At 42.7% G+C, this 18,693-nt stretch overlaps 1 protein-coding gene and 1 long non-coding RNA gene across 3 annotated transcripts in view; one reads left to right on the plus strand and one right to left on the minus strand.

Annotated features, from left to right (window-relative positions):
• Positions 1-11,825, minus strand: part of LOC307188716 — a 230,469-nt gene extending 218,644 nt beyond the window's left edge. Inside the window, exon 1 of the long non-coding RNA XR_013829047.1 lies at positions 11,740-11,825. This is a non-coding gene — a long non-coding RNA (uncharacterized lncRNA). The remainder of the gene's footprint in view (positions 1-11,739) is intronic.
• A 35-nt stretch (positions 11,826-11,860) lies between these two features.
• The window catches only part of RAD23B (RAD23 homolog B, nucleotide excision repair protein), a 46,640-nt gene continuing 39,807 nt past the window's right edge, over positions 11,861-18,693 (plus strand). The window contains exons 1-2 of one of the 2 annotated variants that reach the window (XM_079926215.1): positions 11,861-11,995; positions 12,389-12,557. In XM_079926215.1, coding sequence (XP_079782341.1) covers positions 12,492-12,557 — 66 coding nt within the window. In that variant the 5' untranslated portion in view covers positions 11,861-11,995; positions 12,389-12,491. Of the gene's footprint in view, positions 11,996-12,136; positions 12,177-12,388; positions 12,558-18,693 lie in introns of those variants that run through there. The other variant, XM_079926216.1, reaches the window with a different exon arrangement.

An 18,693-nucleotide genomic window follows, 5' to 3' on the forward strand; every position in this document is an offset into this window, starting at 1 on the left:
CTTATACCAATATGAGAGGTGATATTTCTTTAAGTGGCTTATAATCACTTTTTATAAGTAGCTGAATATGATTCCTTTTTAAAATGTCATATAATCCAACAACACAAACAAATTATTTCCCTCTGCCAAAAACCTATACTTTGACCAGCAGAGTCTTCTTCATTCCTAACTTTCTCAGAGCCAGTGGTTTCATCATGAAAGCTACATGGAAGAGCAAGAGGTACAGCTCTGCTACGTTTAGGAGCACACCCTATTCACAGCCCCCGTATTTTTTGGTTTTATTTTACTTTTAGCCCATATTTTATGTAGCCCATAAACTACAACATGGGTTACAACTACTTTATAATAATTTGGAACTGGCAGTAAGGAGACTCAATAAGAAATGAGACAGATTGGGAATACCAGTAGGAACTAACACCATAAAACCAATTTCACTCAACAATGAATATGCAAGAAAAGATGTATCAGTGCGACAACTATCTAAGCTTCAAACACTTTGGGTCCTGGGACTCTTCTTAATTAATATATAGTGCAACAGCTCTGCAAAACACATGTATTGCATGTATTGCAAAACCACAAATTATAAACATGGGTCTGGGAAAAGGAACCCATACTTTCTATTTAAAGTAGAAAAAAAATTTTAAATGCTCTAAAGTTTCTTTAGAGAAGCCCATAGGATTATATTAATTTATTCATAGTTTCATTTGTGACAATATAATATTATAACTCTAATATAATTTTCAAAACACTTGACCAATATATAGATTAGATAACCCGCTGTGAAACAGAGACAGACAGAGAGCTGAAAAGATGCTGGATCCCTGTGTCCATCTCCTACCCCATCAAGAGCCAATCAAGCCTTACTGCCTTCCTGGAATCTACCTCAATCCCAGCACATAACAGAGATCTTGGACTTGTTTATTTCTCTTAGTAACCTCCTGAGGGCAGAGATTCAGAGACTCATCAGACATAGGTAGGGCCTGGCATATAATTGCTTCCCAATAAATATTGGAGAAAAAAATGACAATAAACTAATAAACACATAAACGTGATTTCAACAAAAAGCCAGCTATGCTTTTTAGCTCAAAAGACAAGCCAGGTATACTTGAAATAAATCATAAGTAAATCAGCTTTAGCTAGTAATGAAAAAACCTGCTGAAAGAAAAAGAATGATGAACTGGGAAAAAACAAAAGAACCCAAACTATTTAAACATATTGAACTTCAGCAAAAGATCTATTTCACAACTTGTTGCTAACAATTTTTCGACTCTCTCTTGCAAAATTAATGAGAAAATCAGTTCAAATGAAAAAAAAAGAAATTGGAAAAGAAGTAAAACTGTCACTGTTTGCAGATGACATGATACTATACATAGATAGTCCTAAAGATGTCACCAGAAAACTACTAGAGTTAATCGATGAATTTGGTAAAGTTGCAGGATACAAAATTAATGCACAGAAATCTCTTGCATTCCTATACACTACCAACGAAAGATGTGAAAGAGAAATTAAGGAAACAATCCCATTCACCATTGCAACAAAAAGAATAAAATACCTAGGAATAAACCTACCAAGGAGGTAAAAAACCTGTACTCAGAAAACTGTAAGACACTGATGAAAGAAATCAAAGATGATACAAACAGATGGAGAGATATACCATGTTCTTACTTTGGAAGAATCAGTATTGTGAAAATGACTATATTACCCAAAGCAATCTACAGATTCAATGCAATCCCTACCAAATTACCAATTGCATTTTTTATAGAACTAGAACAAAAAATCTGAAAATTTGTATGGAGACACAAAAGACCCCGAAGAGCCAAAGCAATCTTGAGGGATAAAAAATGGACCTGGAGGAATCAGACTCCCTGACTTTAGACTATACTACAAATCTACAGTAATCAAGACAATATGGTACTGGCACAAAAACAGAAATATAGATCCATAGGACAGGACAGAAAGCCCAGAGTTAAACCCACACACCTGTGGTCAACTAATCTACGACAAAGGAGGCAAGGATATACAATGGAGAAAAGACAGCCTCTTCAATAAGTGGTGCTGGAAAAACTGGACAGCTACATGTAAAAGAATGAAATTAGAGCACTCTCTAACACCATACACAAAAATAAACTCAAAATGGATTAAAGACCTAAATGTAAGGCCAGACACTATAAAACTCGTAGAGGAAAACATAGGCAGAACACTCGTTGACATCAATCGCAGCAAGATCTTTTTTGACCCACCTCCTAGAGTAATGGAAATAAAAATAAACAAATGGGACCCAATGAAACTTAAAAGTTTTTGCACAGCAAAGGAAACCATAAACAAGACGAAAAGACAACCCTCAGAATGGGAGAAAATATTTGCAATTGAAGCAACTGACAAGGGATTAATCTCCAAAATACACAAACAGCTCATGCAGCTCAATGTCAAAAAACAAACAACCCAATCCAAAAATGGGCAGAAGACCTAAATAGACATTTCTCCAAAGAAGACATACAGATGGCCAAGAGGCACATGAAAAGATGCTCAACATCACTAATTATTAGAGAAATGCAAATCAAAACTACAATGAGGTATCACCTCACACCAGTTAGAATGGGCATCATCAGAAAATCTACAAGCAACAAATGCTAGAGAGGGTGTGGAGAAAAGGGAACCCTCTTGCACTGTTGGTGGGAATGTAAATTGATACAACCGCTATGGAGAACCATTTGGAGGTTCCTTAAAAAACTAAAAATAGAATTACCATATGACCCAGCAATCCCACTACTGGGCATATAACCAGAGAAAACCATAATTCAAAAAGACACATGCACCCCAATGTTCACTGCAGCACTATTTACAATATCCAGGTCATGGAAGCAACCTAAATGTCCACTGACAGACGAATGGATAAAGAAGATGTGGTACATATATACAATGGAATATTACTCAGCCATGAAAGGGAAAGAAATTGGGTCATTTGTAGAGACGTGGATAGACCTAGAGACTGTTATACAGAGTGAAGTAAGTCAGAAAGGGAAAAACAAATATTGTTTATTAACACATATATGTGGAATCTAGAAAAATGGTACAGATGAACCGGTTTGCAAGGCAGAAATAGAGACACAGATGTAGAGAACAAATGTATGGACACCAAGGGAGGAAAGCGGGGGTGTGGGGCATAGTGGTGGGATGAACTGGGAGATGGGGATTGATGTATACACACTAATACATATAAAATAGATAACTAATAAGAACCTGCTGTATAAAAAAAATTAATAAAATAAAATTTAAAAAAAAAGAATGTTTGGTTGCATAAATGATACTGTTTAAACATAAAACATGTGAATGCTAAGCCTTCGCCCTAGCGGCTAGCTGACTGCACCATTGTATCAACTTTTCAAATCATAGTTAGATAGCTAAGCTGAGAAAAGTAGTTTCAGAGGTTTCATGTAGTGTGTACAAGAGTTGAAATTCCAGAAGTTAAGAACCACCTATATGCTAAGTGGCTTTCCAAAAGGTTGTAACAAATAGTAAAATCACCAGCAAACTATGAAAAGCATTTTTCCCATATACTTTTTGATATTTTTGGAGGTTATTAAGCCTTAAATGTTCATTTTAACATGTAACAATATCACCTTGTTTTACTTTGCTTTTTTTTGATGGGTGGCTAAATTTTCCTTTCATTGCTTAGTTCTTTCTGTTTCAGGCACTCTTCCTGGTGCTTAAAGAATGTAAGTAAAATAGACAAAGATCCCTGTGTTCTAGCAGGGGAGACAAACACTAAAGAAGAAACATAATAAATAAATAATGCACTGTGTTAAAAGAGGAGGAAACAGGGTAAGGGGTATAGGGAGTGCTGGACTGGGAAACGGGCATTTTGTCACATTACATAGGGTGATTAAGGGGTTAGAGCAGGTTTCATTGAGAAGGTGAAATTTGAGCAAAGGTTGGAGGAGGTGAAGGAGAGGGCCGATATCTGTAGAAGAGTATTTCAGGAAGAGAGAACAAAAGATCAGGTAGGAGTGGACCTGTTCAACTCAGGGGACAGCAAGGAGACCAGTGCGGCTGGAGCAGATTGAACCTGTGTAGCTGATGACGTCAGAAAAGTAAAGAAGAGGATGGGGGAGGGGGCAATGTGAAGATTTGGGATTTTACTGATTGAAGTGGGTAGCCAGGGTAGGGTTTTAAGCATGAGTGAACAGATCCATGTTTTAAAAGAATGTGGCTATTGTATCTAGAATAGACTATAGGAAGCAAGAGTAGAAACATGATGAGTGGAGTGACCATGGTGGCAGAGATGGGGACTATGTATGGCCTCTTGGCATGAACTCTTGGTAAGGCTAATCTAGCCATCATCACCTCTGAATGTCCAACCTGCCGAATTCCCATGTGGTACTATTCTCTGAGGGACCAACTGGTCCCTTGGTGACAAGTTGACTTCGTTGGGCCCTATGCATGCTGGAAGGCCAAGCGATTCATTCTCACAGGAATAGACATTTATTCTGAGTACAGGTTTACATTTCCTGCCAGCAGAGCTTCAGCCTATACCACTCTACAGGAGTTTACAGAGTGCCTGATCCATAGACCAGAACCCTACCTATCACAGCATCCAACCAGGAGACCCACTTTGCAGTGAAGGAGGTTTGGGAGTGGTCCCATGGTCATGGGACATGTTGGTCTTATCACATACCACCCTTCCCCAGAAGCGCCAGCCTGAGAGAGTGACAGAACAATCTGCTGATGGTGCAGACGAAGCACCATCTCAGGGGCAATATTGTGTAAGAACAGGGTCTCATTCTCCAGGGTGCAATCTACAAACTGAATAAAAGTACCCTCTAGGCTCTAGAGTCTAGGGCACGGTGTCCCCAGCAGGAAGACTAATTGGGTCCAGGAATCAAGGCAGGGAAGCAGAATGGTCTCATTTACCACTCCCAGTGACCTACTGAGGATTTTTCTGTCCCCACAATTCTGGGACCTGTGGTGTTAGAAGTCTTGGTCCTCAAGGGGGGAGTACTTTGCCAGGGGACACAGCAATGGTCCCACTGAACTACAAGCTTTGTTGCTTATATTAAGAGACCAAAAAGCAAGAAGAGTCATCAACTTGGGAGGGGCAATTGATCCTTATCAGCGAGAGAAGGTAGGACCACCTTATACTCAGAACAAGAAGGAATATATGTGCAATTGACTTGGATGCCTCTTGCTACTCCCTTGCCCAGTTGTGACTATGAATGGACGAGTACAGCAACCAGACCTGAGAACAGTGGAAACACCAAAGGCTCATCCTCTTCAGGAGTAAAGGTTTGGGTCACACCACTAGGCAATGCACCAAGACCAGCAGAGGTAACTGACGAGAAAAAGGGGAATTTAGGATGGATAGTGGAGGAGGGAAATGATGAGTACCAGTAGTGGCCCCGAGACCAGCTGCCAGTATGCAGTGTGGGGTTTGTCCCACTGTCCCACTTCATTTAGGTTTCCCTTTAGTAAGAGAGGCTCAATGGGCCCCTGGAACAGCTGTTTCCTGAGTGTGTATGGAGAAGCGGGTTTACATGGTGCAAGCAGAGGCCTATTTCAGCCAAAAAAGTGCACTGCCTGGATAGCCCTTCAAGAAAAAAATTACCTGTGAGAACTTAGCTATGAGGAGTACAGTTAGCTGACAGCTCTTCCTGGGCAGCCTCTAGCCACTGAACATGGCAGGGATACCAGAGTCTGGCAATTTCATCCAAAGAGTGACTGCTCTAACAGGTAATCTGCACACCATTTACTCCCGTTGGGTTGGCTAATACTTTGTCAGATCTACATCACAATCTGAGTCTTTCTCTACCCAACGTTTCCTTCTCTCTTTCCTTTCACAGCAAACATATCAGCGTTGTGCTCTGAAGCATTCTGCTTCCTCCCTTGTATTCTTCACAGTTGATATCCACCAAAAAAACTTCTTGTACTCCTAACTCCATTTCAGTGTCTGAACTGACCTAGTGACTGAACAATGAATGAGACTCACAGGGCTGAGAAACTTGGGGTGGGGGAGGCAGGGTGGAAAATGAGGAAGGAAGGCAGAGCTAGAAGACAGAAGAAATTTTCAAAGCTCAATTGTTATGGGCTGAAGTTGTTTTTAAAAGTATATTTAATTGCAAAAGGAAATACTTTTAATAAAGAGTTGAAAACTTTAATTACAATAAGGAAATATTTGCACCACTCTATAAACATCTAGAACTTGGAAAGAGGTTCTATTAACATAAAGCTTACATCATAAATCACCAATAGGTTTTATAACCAATGGAGATGGGAGCCATGCGCCTTGCCTTTGGAAGGGCTTAAGTCAAACACTGCTATTTTTTTGAATAGGATCCCTAATCAGTCTTTATCCATTACTGTATATCCAACACAATGCCTGGCACAGAGTAGATGCTCAGAGAGTATCTGCTGGATAGGGGTGTGCCACACGGAACACCGTCAGTCAGGACAGACACCCTTGAGTCAGGAGGACCAGAGAATTCCAAGGAAGTTTCCTAATGTGAAACTCATGTGCAGTGAGCCTCTTTCTCTCACATCCCGCATCAACCCCATCAGCAAAACCTGTAAACTCTATTTTCAATAAATTGAGAATCCAGCTACTTCTTACCACTTGTAAAGTTTCCACACTAACACAAGTCACCAGTCTCTTATGGATTACTGCAATAACCTGCTAACTGGTCTCTTTGTGTACATCCTTGCTGTCCCCCCAGCCCACACCAAGAAGTTCTCCAGGCAGCACTCAGAGTAATCCTTTTAAAGCCTAAGTCAGATCCTGTCACTCCTCCCCCTTAAAATTTCTAATGACTTTCCAAGTTACTCCGAATAAAAGCCAAAGCCTTTACAGTGGCTTTGTGCTCACTGCCCCACTTCCTTTACACCTCTAATGCCACCAGCTACTCTCTCCCCACAGCTGTCCCAGCTCCTTCACCCGACATCCTGGGTATTTCTCCAATATGTCAAGGATACTTCTACCTCATGGCCTTGCACCTGCATGTGACAAATGCTATGTGAGTGTGAACATTTATGGCTATTATTGTTGTTCCCTCTACTTAGTCCCCTCTAATTCTACTCAGCAGCTGAATGTCTCCCTTCCTCACTTCTCTCTACTCTAATATCAACTATCAGGAAGACTTTCCTTGATTGACCCATATATCAGGCAGTCTCAGCAGAAAAATATACCACATTCAAATGAGGTATTGTTACAGATTGAACTGTGCCCCTCCAAAAGATTTACCTTAATTAGTTAAATTAAGTCATACTGGAGTACGGTGGGTCCTTAACCCAATATGACTGCTATGAAATAATAAGAAATATACCTATTGGTCTCTGCCCCTGGTTCTTGCTAATATTTGGTCTTTGACCTTGGTTCCTGACACAGGGCTCTCCAAAACTCTTATAATTTTCTGAGTGATAGCAGTTATCTGACACAGAGCTCCTAACCCCTTGGAATTTCCTGAGTAATAGGAATGTCTTTTGTTGTAATGAGGGGACTCTTGGTGGGCTCCTGGATGGGGGCTGGTCACCAGAGAGACTAAGCCATGATTAGAAGGTTGTAACTTTCAGCCCAACCCCCCATTCTTCAGAGAAGAGAGAGAGGTTGGAAATTGAGGTAAATAATTGATCACCCCTGCGTGATGAAGCCTCCATAAAAATCTCCAAAGTGCAGATTTTGGAAAGCTTCTGGGTTGGTGAATGTATCCACGTGCCAGGAGGGTGGGGCACCCCAACTCCACAGGGACACAAGCTCCTGCATTTGGGACTCTTCCAGATCTCACCCTATATATCTTTTCATCTGGTTGGTCATCAGTATCCTTTATCATATGCTTTATCATATAATAAGCTAGTAAACATGTTTCCCTGAGCTCTGTGAACTGTTCTAGCAAATGATCAAACCCAAGGAGGGGGTCGTGGAAATCCCAGTAGGTAGCTGCTCAGTTTGAAGTACAGGTGACAAGTTAGGACTTGCAATTGGCATCTGAAGTAGGGGCAGTCTGGTGGGACTGAGCCCTTAACTTGTGTGATCAGGTGCTAACTCCAGGTAGTGCCAGAACTGAACTGAACGGCAGGACACCCAGCTGGTGTCTGCTGAGAACTGGGGAATTACTTGGTGTGGGAAAAAAGCCCACACATTTGGTGATCGGAAGTAAATATTAAGAGTAGTAATTGAGCGGTGAGTAGAGGAGAAACAATAGAGTTTTTCCTATTCTACTGGTGTCCTTATAAGAAGAGACACAGAGGGACAGACATACAAGAGTTGAACGTCACATGACGATGGAGACAGAGACTGAGGTGATGCAGCAAGCCAAGGGATGCCAATGACCGCCAGCAAACCACCAGAAGCTAGGAAGAGGCAACAAAGAACTCACCGTGACAGGTGTCAGAGAGAGCACTGCCCTACCAACACCTTAATTTTGGACTTCTAGCCCCCAGAACTGTGAGACAATAAGTTTCGATTGTTTTAAGCCACTCAGTTCATGGAGATTCAATTAAAGGGACTCTTCACAATCATGTAGGGAAGCATACAGGGACACTGCAAGGACAGTACAGCACCCTGGAGTGAGAAGTAGGGGCCCTCTAGGCATGAAGGGGCAAGGTGGGGAGCAGGTACCAGAACCTGGAAGGAGAGAGTCACCTGGAAGGTCAGGATACAGAAGCAATGACCTTGTATCAAGAGCATTGCCAACCACAAAGAGAAATACATGGCCTAACTTCATTCTCCTCCCTTAGTCCTATCTCCTGCTGGGACTCCCCAGGAAGCCAACTGTGGTAGCCCATACAGGGCAGCCCTCTTGGGGCCAACTGCTGGGTGAAAAAGGGGTAAGAAGATGGGGGAGGGGAATGAAAAATATCTGGCACATTCGCTGTAGCAATACTATTTCGGCTCTGTACTATTGATCTTCTTCATGTTTTTTTTTTTTTTAAAAAGCACTTATCAGTACCCCATATACTATAAATATTGATAACTTTGATTTTTAGTTTATTATCCGTTTATCTATTATTCCACTAGAATACAAACTCCATGAGGGCAGGGACTTTGTTTCTTGTTGTATCCTCAGCACCTAGAACAGTTCCTGGCATGGAGAGAGTCTCAAGAACTATTTGATGAGTGAATGGCTTGGAGTGTGGCATTTTTACCCTGGTATTTTCTAAGTCAGCAGCTGCTGCATCTCTGCTTGCTCATCTTCTTCCCTGAAATTACTTGACTGATTTCCAAAAATGCAAGCAAAATTCCCTGGCTTGTTACCAAGTATTTGGAATCAATGACTCCCTCCTGTCTTTTTATCTTGGCCCAATAGCTCTTGAAGAAGCCCAAGGCCTATCCTACAAGGCCTTGCTCATAAGCACCCTCATCTTGGTAGCCTTTGCGTTGGGGGGTTGGAGGGGGTCTTATCATCTGTCATGTGAACGGTGGGACTCTTGGCAAACACATCTACATCAGACGAGGAGGCATACAGGCTGTCCAACCTGTACTATTTAGCCAAGCAAATAAAAAGTAATAATTTCAGGTAGAGCCATGAAAATCTTTAAACCAGGGTACTGTTGTACTATCACATGGAGTTTTGTGGGGCTCAGATGAGATTATCCATGGAAAGTGCCTCAAATGGTGCCTTGCCTAAAGCGTTAATGTATGTTTATTATATATTATTAAAGTTGTTGAAGAAGTCCTCTGTGAGGAAGTAAATTATGACTTGGACCCTGAATGATGAAAAGGAGATAGTCAATTAGAGATCTGGGAAGAGAGTTTCAGGCTGAAGTAACCTCAGCTGCAAAGGCCCAGAGACGAGAACCAGCTTGGCCTGTTCGAGGGATGACAGTGAACAAGAGGGAGACAGAAGGAAAGAGATGGGGCCAGAGGGTTTGGCAAGTATCAGATCATGTGAGCTCCCCAAGGCCAGGTAAAGAGTTTGAATTTTATTCTTAAGTATAATTAGGTATTAAGAGTAGATGTGACATGATTTATATTTGAAAAAGACCACTCTGCTGGGGAGGTTGAAAAAAGAGTAGAAGTGGAGAGACCAGTTGGGAGGCAGGGGAAAGATGCTGATGCACTAGCCTAGGGTTGTAGAAGTAGAATTGGGAGAAATGGCTGAATTGGGGATATAACTTGGAGAATAAAGTTGATAGGACTTGATAATGGATTAGGTGTGGTGGTTGGCAGGGGTGGGGTGGGGGGAGGAAGAGAGGGAAGAGATTTATCAGGGATGATGACTAGATTTTTGGTCTGAGCACCTGGGTAGATGGTGGTGCCAGGAACTAAGATGGGGGAAAACTGGGAGAGGAGCAGGTTTCAGAGGGAGGGGAGGTCCAGAGGGAATCAACGGTTCTGTTTGGCCATGGTAAGTTTCAGAGGCTTACTATATTTCAAGTGAAGATATTGTGTAGGCAATTGGCTAACTCTATCCATAGCTAAGGGGAGAGGTCCAGGCTGGAGGTATTTCAAAACAAGGGGCAGGATGAGATCACCTGGTGACTAGCAGTAGATATACAGGAATACAGAGGGCGGAAGGTTAGATACTGAATTACAATACAGGGAGATATGTGCTGTGAATGGGGCAACACCAGGTTAGTGGAGAGGGAGGCTGGTCAGCAAAGTTCCGTGGAAGCATTATATCCACAGAAAACCAAGCAGTGACATTTTATCAGTGAGGATGCTGGTCCAGAGAGGTAATTTGCAATTAGTCACACAGCTAGTGACCTAACTGTAACTTTATACTTGAACTACTTTAAGTCAAAACCTATTAAGAGGCAGGATAGTCAGGCACCTAGGAACACAGGCTCTGGAGTCATTCTGCTTGGGTTCAAATTCTGGACCTGCCACTTACCAGGTGGGTGACTCCAGGTACATTACTCATCATCTCTATACTTCAGTTTTCTTATCTGTAAATAGGCATACTACAAATAGCTATCTACTTAGGGAATGCTTACTATGTTTCTGGTACTAAGATTTTACATACATTATTCAACACCCCCCTCCAATAATCAATGAAGTTGAATGCTATTATTATCCCCATCTTACTGATGAGAAACCGAAAGCATATTTACGCATTCACAAATATTTACTGTGCCTGCATTACATGTTTCTTCATGCTAGGGGTACATCAGGAGATACAACAAAGTCCTTGCCTTTGTGCAGCTTGTCTGTGATTTACTGAAAGGAGAAAGATGATAAACCTAATAAATATGTATACTATATGGCAAATTAGAAGATGATAAATGCTATAGGAAAAACACCAGGGTAATGGAGCTAGGAAAGTTGCTGTTTTAAGTCGGGTATCCAGGGTAGACCTCTCTGAGAAGGCGACATTTGAGCAAAGATTTGAAGGAGGTGAGACAGCGAGCCACCCAGGTAGCTAGGGAAAGAAGACTCGGAGCGGAAACAGCAAGGGCGAAGGTAGGCTCTCAGGTGAGAGCGTTTGTCTAACATCCACCAACAACGCCTAGGGCCAGCCGTGAGAGTAAGATATGAAAGGAAGGGGCTGTGTATCCAGTTCTAAGAACTTTGACTTTTACTCTGGGTGAGATGAGGAACCACTGGACAGTTCTGCCCGGGGGAGTGATATAACTTGACCTTGTATTTAGGCTCAAGGTCCATCAAGGCAGTCTAGCGCTGGAGTCAATGCTCTCAGAATAAAAGAATCAGTCGCCGGCACAAGGACTCAGCCACACAGCGAGCGCCCTGCAAGCGCCGGCCCACTACTGTGGCTGTCACAATCCTTTCACTTAAACCCCGCCCCGACCTACCGCCCTCTAGTTCCCCAGCTCCAGGGCTCCGCATCCACTCAGTCCGGTCTCCACGTAGCGCTTCCCCGGCTATGGATTGCGCAACTCAGACAACAGGGCGGAGCCTGGACGTGGGCGGAGTCTGGACGTAGGCCGAAGCGCGGCGGGCTTGGAGAACGCCCGGGCCGAAGACTCTCCATGGAAGCCCCGAGAACCCCGAGACGCCCACTGACTGCGCCTGCGCACGCGCAATCCAGGCCGCCGACATTCCAAAACGGTAATCCGCGCCGCCCCGCCCCAATTCCGGGGCGGAGTTCTTGGCTGCGCCTGCGCACAGGCTCGCCGCACCCTACGCCTGCGCGTTCAGCCAGCCCGACCCCATCCCCCAGGTTTTTCGGGTGGGGGAGGGGGTGCGTCTCGGCGAGTCACGATGATGGCGGCCACCATCCTGTGGTGAGGTAGCGGATTCTCTGCTGATCTCGCAGAGCCCCTGGCGCTTCCTGCAGACTCAGTGGCTGGCGCCGGGCTCGTGAGGAAGCACGGTGGCTCGTGCTCGCGAGGAAGGCCGCAGTCGCGGAGGCAGCGGCGCGGCCCGGGGCCAGGGCTGGGGGAGAGGCCGCTCTGCAGGGCGAATGTGACAAGCCCCCACCCCCACCGCTTTCCTCCCTAGTGCGCGAGGAGCGCGGGCGACCCCGGGGCCCCGCCAGGCCACAGACCCCGCCCAGCGGCCAGCACCCGGAGCAGGCCCGGCAGCGGAGCTGCGCGGCGGCACCATGCTGGTCACCCTGAAGACCCTACAGCAGCAGACCTTCAAGATCGACATCGACCCAGACGAGACGGTGAGTGCGGCGGGAGCGCGGAGCCCGGCACCGGGCAGGGGAGGCGCGCGAGGCGCCCACCGGGCCTGGGCTTGGGGCGGTGCGGCGGGGCCGTGTGCGGGGCCCCGGCCTCAGCTTCTAGAGGGGCCCGGCGGCGCGCCCGAGCGGGGAGACCTCCGGTACACCCTAGAGGGCCCGGCGAGCGGGGTCTTGGGCCCCGGGCGCTGGATGAGGCCTGCGGGCTCGGCGGCAAGCGGCCCACCGGACCTTCAGAGTTGGCTGTGGGCTTTGTGGCAGGAGTAAGGGGAAGCAGTGGTCGGACACCGAAGCCCTGGTGGCAGATGGCGTGGAGTACACGCCCGCTGGGCACGGGAGGCCTCGGCCTGGGCGCTCTCGGCGGAGGGGCCAGAGGGGGAGGGGAGGTCAGGGCTGCCTCGGCGGTCTAGCCGGGCTCCCCGATGGTGGGTGCACGGGTGGGGGAGGGAGATGTCGGCGTCACCACTGTCCCTGAGTGGACCTGGTTAGGCGCTGAGGTCTAGGAAGCGCTAACTGGAGATAATGAGCCTTAAATAAAAAGTATCAGATTCCGTCTGCTGCACAGTGAGAGGCGAGTGGTGAGGGGTGGTGAAAATGCATTCTTTGCCCCCTTCGCCGCAGAATTGGTGACCCTTTTATTTGCCTATATCTTGAATCGTTTCGCTGCAGTTCTCCCGCCACCCAGCCCACACCCATGTGTAGATTGCCCTTTGAGCCCTCTTTGGTGGTGAAGTTTGTTGGGTTAGAGCCCTTGAAATCCAGGCTCAAACTTAACTCCAGATTAATGAGTTCCCTGTGTTAGAAGTCTTGAAGTTGTAGGAGTCGGAACTCTGCACCCAACCCCCAAGTAATAGCCTTTCAGGGGAGAAAAAAAGAAAATAAAAACTTTGAATCTCTTCTGTAAACTCTTGAACACCTCAGAAGTTCACGTGTTAAATTCTCATGTCATCCTGTGTATTTGTGAGTGCAAAAAGGCACTGTGTTGAAATCAGTACAACTTTTTGCCAAGATCTAAAAATGCCATTCAGTGTAAACTTATTTGTGTTCTGGAATTGTGATGCTGTACACCATTGAGGTTGTCATAAGGCTGTATTTAAAGCAGCAACTTTCAGCCCATCTGTATTTTTAAGAATAGGTGATTCAATTTTGGTGGAGATCTGGGGCCTTAGTGTTAGTTAATTAAATAATCCTGAGCTCCCATGTGTGGCTCTAACTTATTTGCTATGTGCCTGTTTTGCAAAGATGTGAAGATTAAATATTATTTAATTGGTGGTCAGTAAATGGAATCGATTATTAATCACTCCATACCTTCGAGTGAGGGTATAGTGTTATGTTTTACCTATATCATTTAATCTAAAGTTTTCTACACCTTTAATTATTTAAAAAAAGTAGTTCCCAACCTTTTTGGAATTGTGGTACTAAATGATTTTAGTTCAAGATATTTAATTATATGTGTAAATATGCTGTGTGGTAAATTCTTAAAGGTGCAGGAGATAGCAATTTTAGATGAGAAATTCAGTGTTCTCAGAAGTAATTGACAACACCCTGTGGATTGCTATTACTAACAAAAATCATATTCTTCCTGAGTATTCCTTTACTGCTTGGTGTATACTTGGAAGTTAAAGGATGAAAGTTAATGCAGCTGTTTAATGTTTTCAGACGAAACTTTTCATAAAATGTTATTGACTTTGGATTTTTGTAGTGACACGTGTTGGTGCTGCAGGAACTTTACCAGCTTATATTCACAATTAATTCCAAGATTATTGAAACCTAAAGGATTTTTTTTTTTGGTAAATATCTGTGGATTTATTGAAGTTATGCAGTGACTTTCTACAGCTCCACTGAATTATTTATGTTCTATAAAGTTTGTATAGCTCTTTAGGCATTTTATGCATTCTTTATCTTAGAGCCAATATTGTATTTGTATAGATTCTTAACTGTACTTGCTGTTTTCCAGTTTATTTCCAAGGGGATTTAAGTTATATGAAACATACTTCTAGAGGTATATTTTCAGAAAGCTCAGTTGTTACAGAGAGTTGCTTCTTTAGCTTTTTATTGCTGTTTGTCCAAATATAATTTTGTTGCTGTTTATGTAAATATAAAAGCTAACATTGTTAGGCTGGGACAAGAAATGAAAACACTTAATCTGGATATACTGGAACATTTACATTAAAATGACTTGTGGGTTTTTACTTTAATGGACTTAAATTTTAAAAATGGGAAAAATGTTAGAACTATTTTAATTCCATCTTTATAGTGATTTTTAATTAAATATTTATTTTTGATACAGTATTTGAGAAAATTCCAGTAAGAAAAGAAGCAATGAAAATTACATAAATAGAGGGAGGCTGTAAGTGTCCTGTTTATAATTTGTGAAAGCTAGATAACCAAGGATATTAGAAATAGATCTAAAATAAAGGGGAAAAAATAGGATTTTACTGAGACCTCTAGGGAGATTCACATAAAATGAACAGATTTTGGTCTCTAAGACCTCTATTTTGGCTGCTCAAAGGTTTTATTTTTACCTAGAAGGAACTAAGAAACCTTAAGGAACTTAAGTAACTTGAGGTGGCCGGTATAGAAACTTGTGAGCTTGAGATGAGCAGGAGCGAAAATGAGTGAAAGGACTCAGAGATAAGAGGAATCATGGGAGTGAATCATTTGCTCAACAAGTGAATGTTCAGTGAGCTTTGACTGGCAGAACTGGAGGAGTACAGGGACATGGGAGACATGGTCTGGGTCTTCTTGGGAGCCATATCGACATAGTCTTAGCTCCGTCAGTGGCTATAGAGTAGATGCACAAAGTAGAAAAAGCAAGAGGATTTGTTTTTAAGGTGTTTGTATTTGCTTTAGTGTTTGAATGTTGAAAGTCCTCCCTTGCCTCTTTTTTAACAAGAGAAACTTTCTTAACATTCATTTGCCATTTTGTACCATTTACTTGACCATTACCATGCACTGCCTTTAGTGTTAACCATTACAAAACAGTGATTTTATTATTACAATAATAATTCATCTCCTCATAGAATAACTGGGGAAAAAACCAACAGTAAGTTTCAGGTGAGACTTTAAATGCATAAGCTGAAATATGATTGTATTATATAAGTGACATCAAAGTTATGTGTATACATTGGAAGTTTTTGGTAAGAGAATTGTGAAGATACAGTAGTTTTAATTTCTATAGACAGTATATCTAATATGCTATGCAGTAATCTGCAAAGAATTAACCTCACTTTGTGGTATATTTGTGTAATGGTGATTATGCTATAAAATACTACTTGAGTACTAGTCTTGTACATGGGATTTACTAGCCATCATTTATTAGCAAATTGTTCCCATTGTGGCTTATTGTATTTTAACAGAGTTGTGCTGAAAATAGTACCTTATTATGGAAGTTCCCTAGATTATTAAAACATTAAGTAGTAAACATATTAAAACACTGTATCACAGAGGTAAAAACTAACGTTTCTTGGCATATTGGTAAAACAAAATACTGTAGTACCTGGGAAGCCTGGTATGGTTTGTATCAGACCTTTGCTCTTTCTATACTTGGCACACAGTAGGCATTTAATAAAGATCTTTTGAATGAATTAAATACATTTTTTGGTGAATTGCCAAGTCAATGATCCCTCAGTGTTTGCATGTTGATTTATTTAATGTTTGTTGAATACTTACTAAAAATATCAGGTCTTGCTGTCATGGTGTGTACATTATAGTGGAATAAATTAGTCGAAAGCAAATTTTAAAAAACAGATAGTGGTAAGAGTTATGTAGAGAATTGAAATAGGGTGAGGTAATTTGATAGTGTATGACTGGGTGGCTACTTTTAAATTGGTCACAGAAGGCCTTTCTAAATAAGGTGACATTTAAACTGAGATCTGAATAGTAAGCACTCAGAGATGGGGAGAGTGTTTTCTGTAGGGAAAGACCTTTAAGAGTGTGTTTTGGGAATCAAAAAAAGGCCTGTATTGTTGATCTAGTAGTTAAAGGAGAAGAGAGGTAAGGGATTAGAGTTAGGCAAGGGGCCAGGGCCTGTAGGGCTTTGTAATAAACTGAAGGTTTTCAGTGTAAAATAGAAGGCCTTTGGGGGCTTTTAAGCAGAGGAGAAAAATTATTTCTTTTATGATTTGAAAAGGTTACTTTGCTGTATGGAGAATAGATAGTAGGAAGACCATTTAGAAGGCTTGCACAACAGTCTTAAGAGGTCAAGGCTTTGACCAGGGAAGTAGGAGTGGAGATACAAAGAGAGGTGGAGGGATTTGAGATATGATTGGGAGGATAGAGTTGAGAGAATTTTTTGATGCGTTGGAGTGGGGAAAATTGAGAAATCAAAGATTAAACATAGGTTTCGGTTGTATAACTTGTGTGAATACTTGTGTTCTTTCCTGAGATGTGGAGGGATGGGAGAGGGGCAGGTTTAGGGGTTGGGGTGGAAACTCAAGACTTAAGTTTAAGATGCCTATTAAACATTCAGGTGGAAATGACAAGGAGATTTGCTATGAATTTCCGTCCCAAAGGGGCATTTGGGCTGGAGTTAGAGACATGACAATAAGCAGCATATATGTTTGACCTCAATCCATTGGACTGGATGAGACCATCTTGCCACAGTCTTTTTCAGTGTCCATGCCTTGCAAAATTGAGTCCAAGTGCCTAGATTATCCCTTATGTGTAATTAACTTCTCTGCTACTGGAATTGAGGAACCCTGGTGAGAATGTAGTGGGATGGGGCTTAGGGCTGAAGCCTGGGATGCTATAACACGTGGAGATTGAGTACTGAAGAGGTCAGTTAAGGAGCAACCTTTGAGGTAGGAAGAATCCAAGAGAAGAAAAAAGTTTCAAAGAGGAAGAAAAGGTCAAATGTATCTACTGCTTGAGAAATCAGAAGTAAGATAAAAACAAGAAACATGACTTTTGGTTTTGGCAACTTGGAGGTCATTAGTGACCCTAGTGAGTAGTCTCCATGGAGTGTTAGGGCCAGAATTTAGTGGATTGAGGAATGAGTGGGAAACATGTGAAAATGATCACAATAATTCTGAGCGTCACAGCCTATGGTAGGCATCGTTTAAAACACACACACACACACACACACACACACACACACACACACACACCAGAATTGTGGAAAATATGTAATAGTGTATGTTTTAAAAAGAAGAAATGGAGACCAGCATGATTGGTAACTTGCCTGGGGTCATACAGCAATGGCCTTGGTAGTTTTACTGTCTGTGAATGATGTTCTTGCCCATACTCTGACCTTCTGTTCCTTAATCGCTCATGCATTGATCTTTCCTTCTACTCTACCTCAGTTATTCAGACTCATGACTGGTAACCACCTCTTATCACAACCAGTAACTGTAGCTCTTCCCCCCATCCACAGTAATCAGTTTTTAGTATCCCACTTTAACTTCCCTCTGATTCCAATGCTAATGAAACTTACAGTCTATTCCATCCATACTCCTTTTCACTGGCCTTCCCCTCGTGCCCAGCTAAGATAGAGTCAGTGACTATAATCACTCCCTTGCAAGGGTCAGGTATAGCGTGTCTCTTGAGCCAGGCTGCCTAAGTTTCAATCCTGGCCTTAGTACTTGCTGTGTGATGTGACCTTTGGCAAGTTACCCGATTTTGTGCCTGTTTCCTCATCTGTGAAAAGAGAACACAGCCATGGAAGTACTAACCTCACAGGATTGTTTTGATGGTTATATGAGTTTGATGTGGTACACAGAGTGCTTAGTGATAGTGCTTAACAACATGGTCCCACTCTCAGTCCATTATTCTTGTTTGAAATACTCCAAATATGATTAAATTCAAGTCTGTGTCTGTACCTGTGCAGCTAGAAGGCGAACACATAGGCACCTTGACTTGTCTCGCTTAAATTCCTGAACAATAATCGTAATCAGGCCCTTGTAGTGACAGTCATACATTTCACTATTCACTTTTCCACTGTCATAGGCAGATTTCATATCATCTTCTCTCTTTATTTTCAATCAGTGACCCTAGATTTTAGGTTTTATTGAAAATATAGAAACAGTCGGGACAGAACTTTTACAAGATCCTACTGGAACTCCCTACCTGCTAGCCTCCTTTTATTGTGGAGATAGCTATGTATTGTGGATGGTGCTATCTA

The sequence above is a fragment of the Stenella coeruleoalba genome (assembly GCF_951394435.1).
Source record: "Stenella coeruleoalba genome assembly, chromosome: 7".
NCBI lineage: Eukaryota > Metazoa > Chordata > Mammalia > Artiodactyla > Delphinidae > Stenella > Stenella coeruleoalba.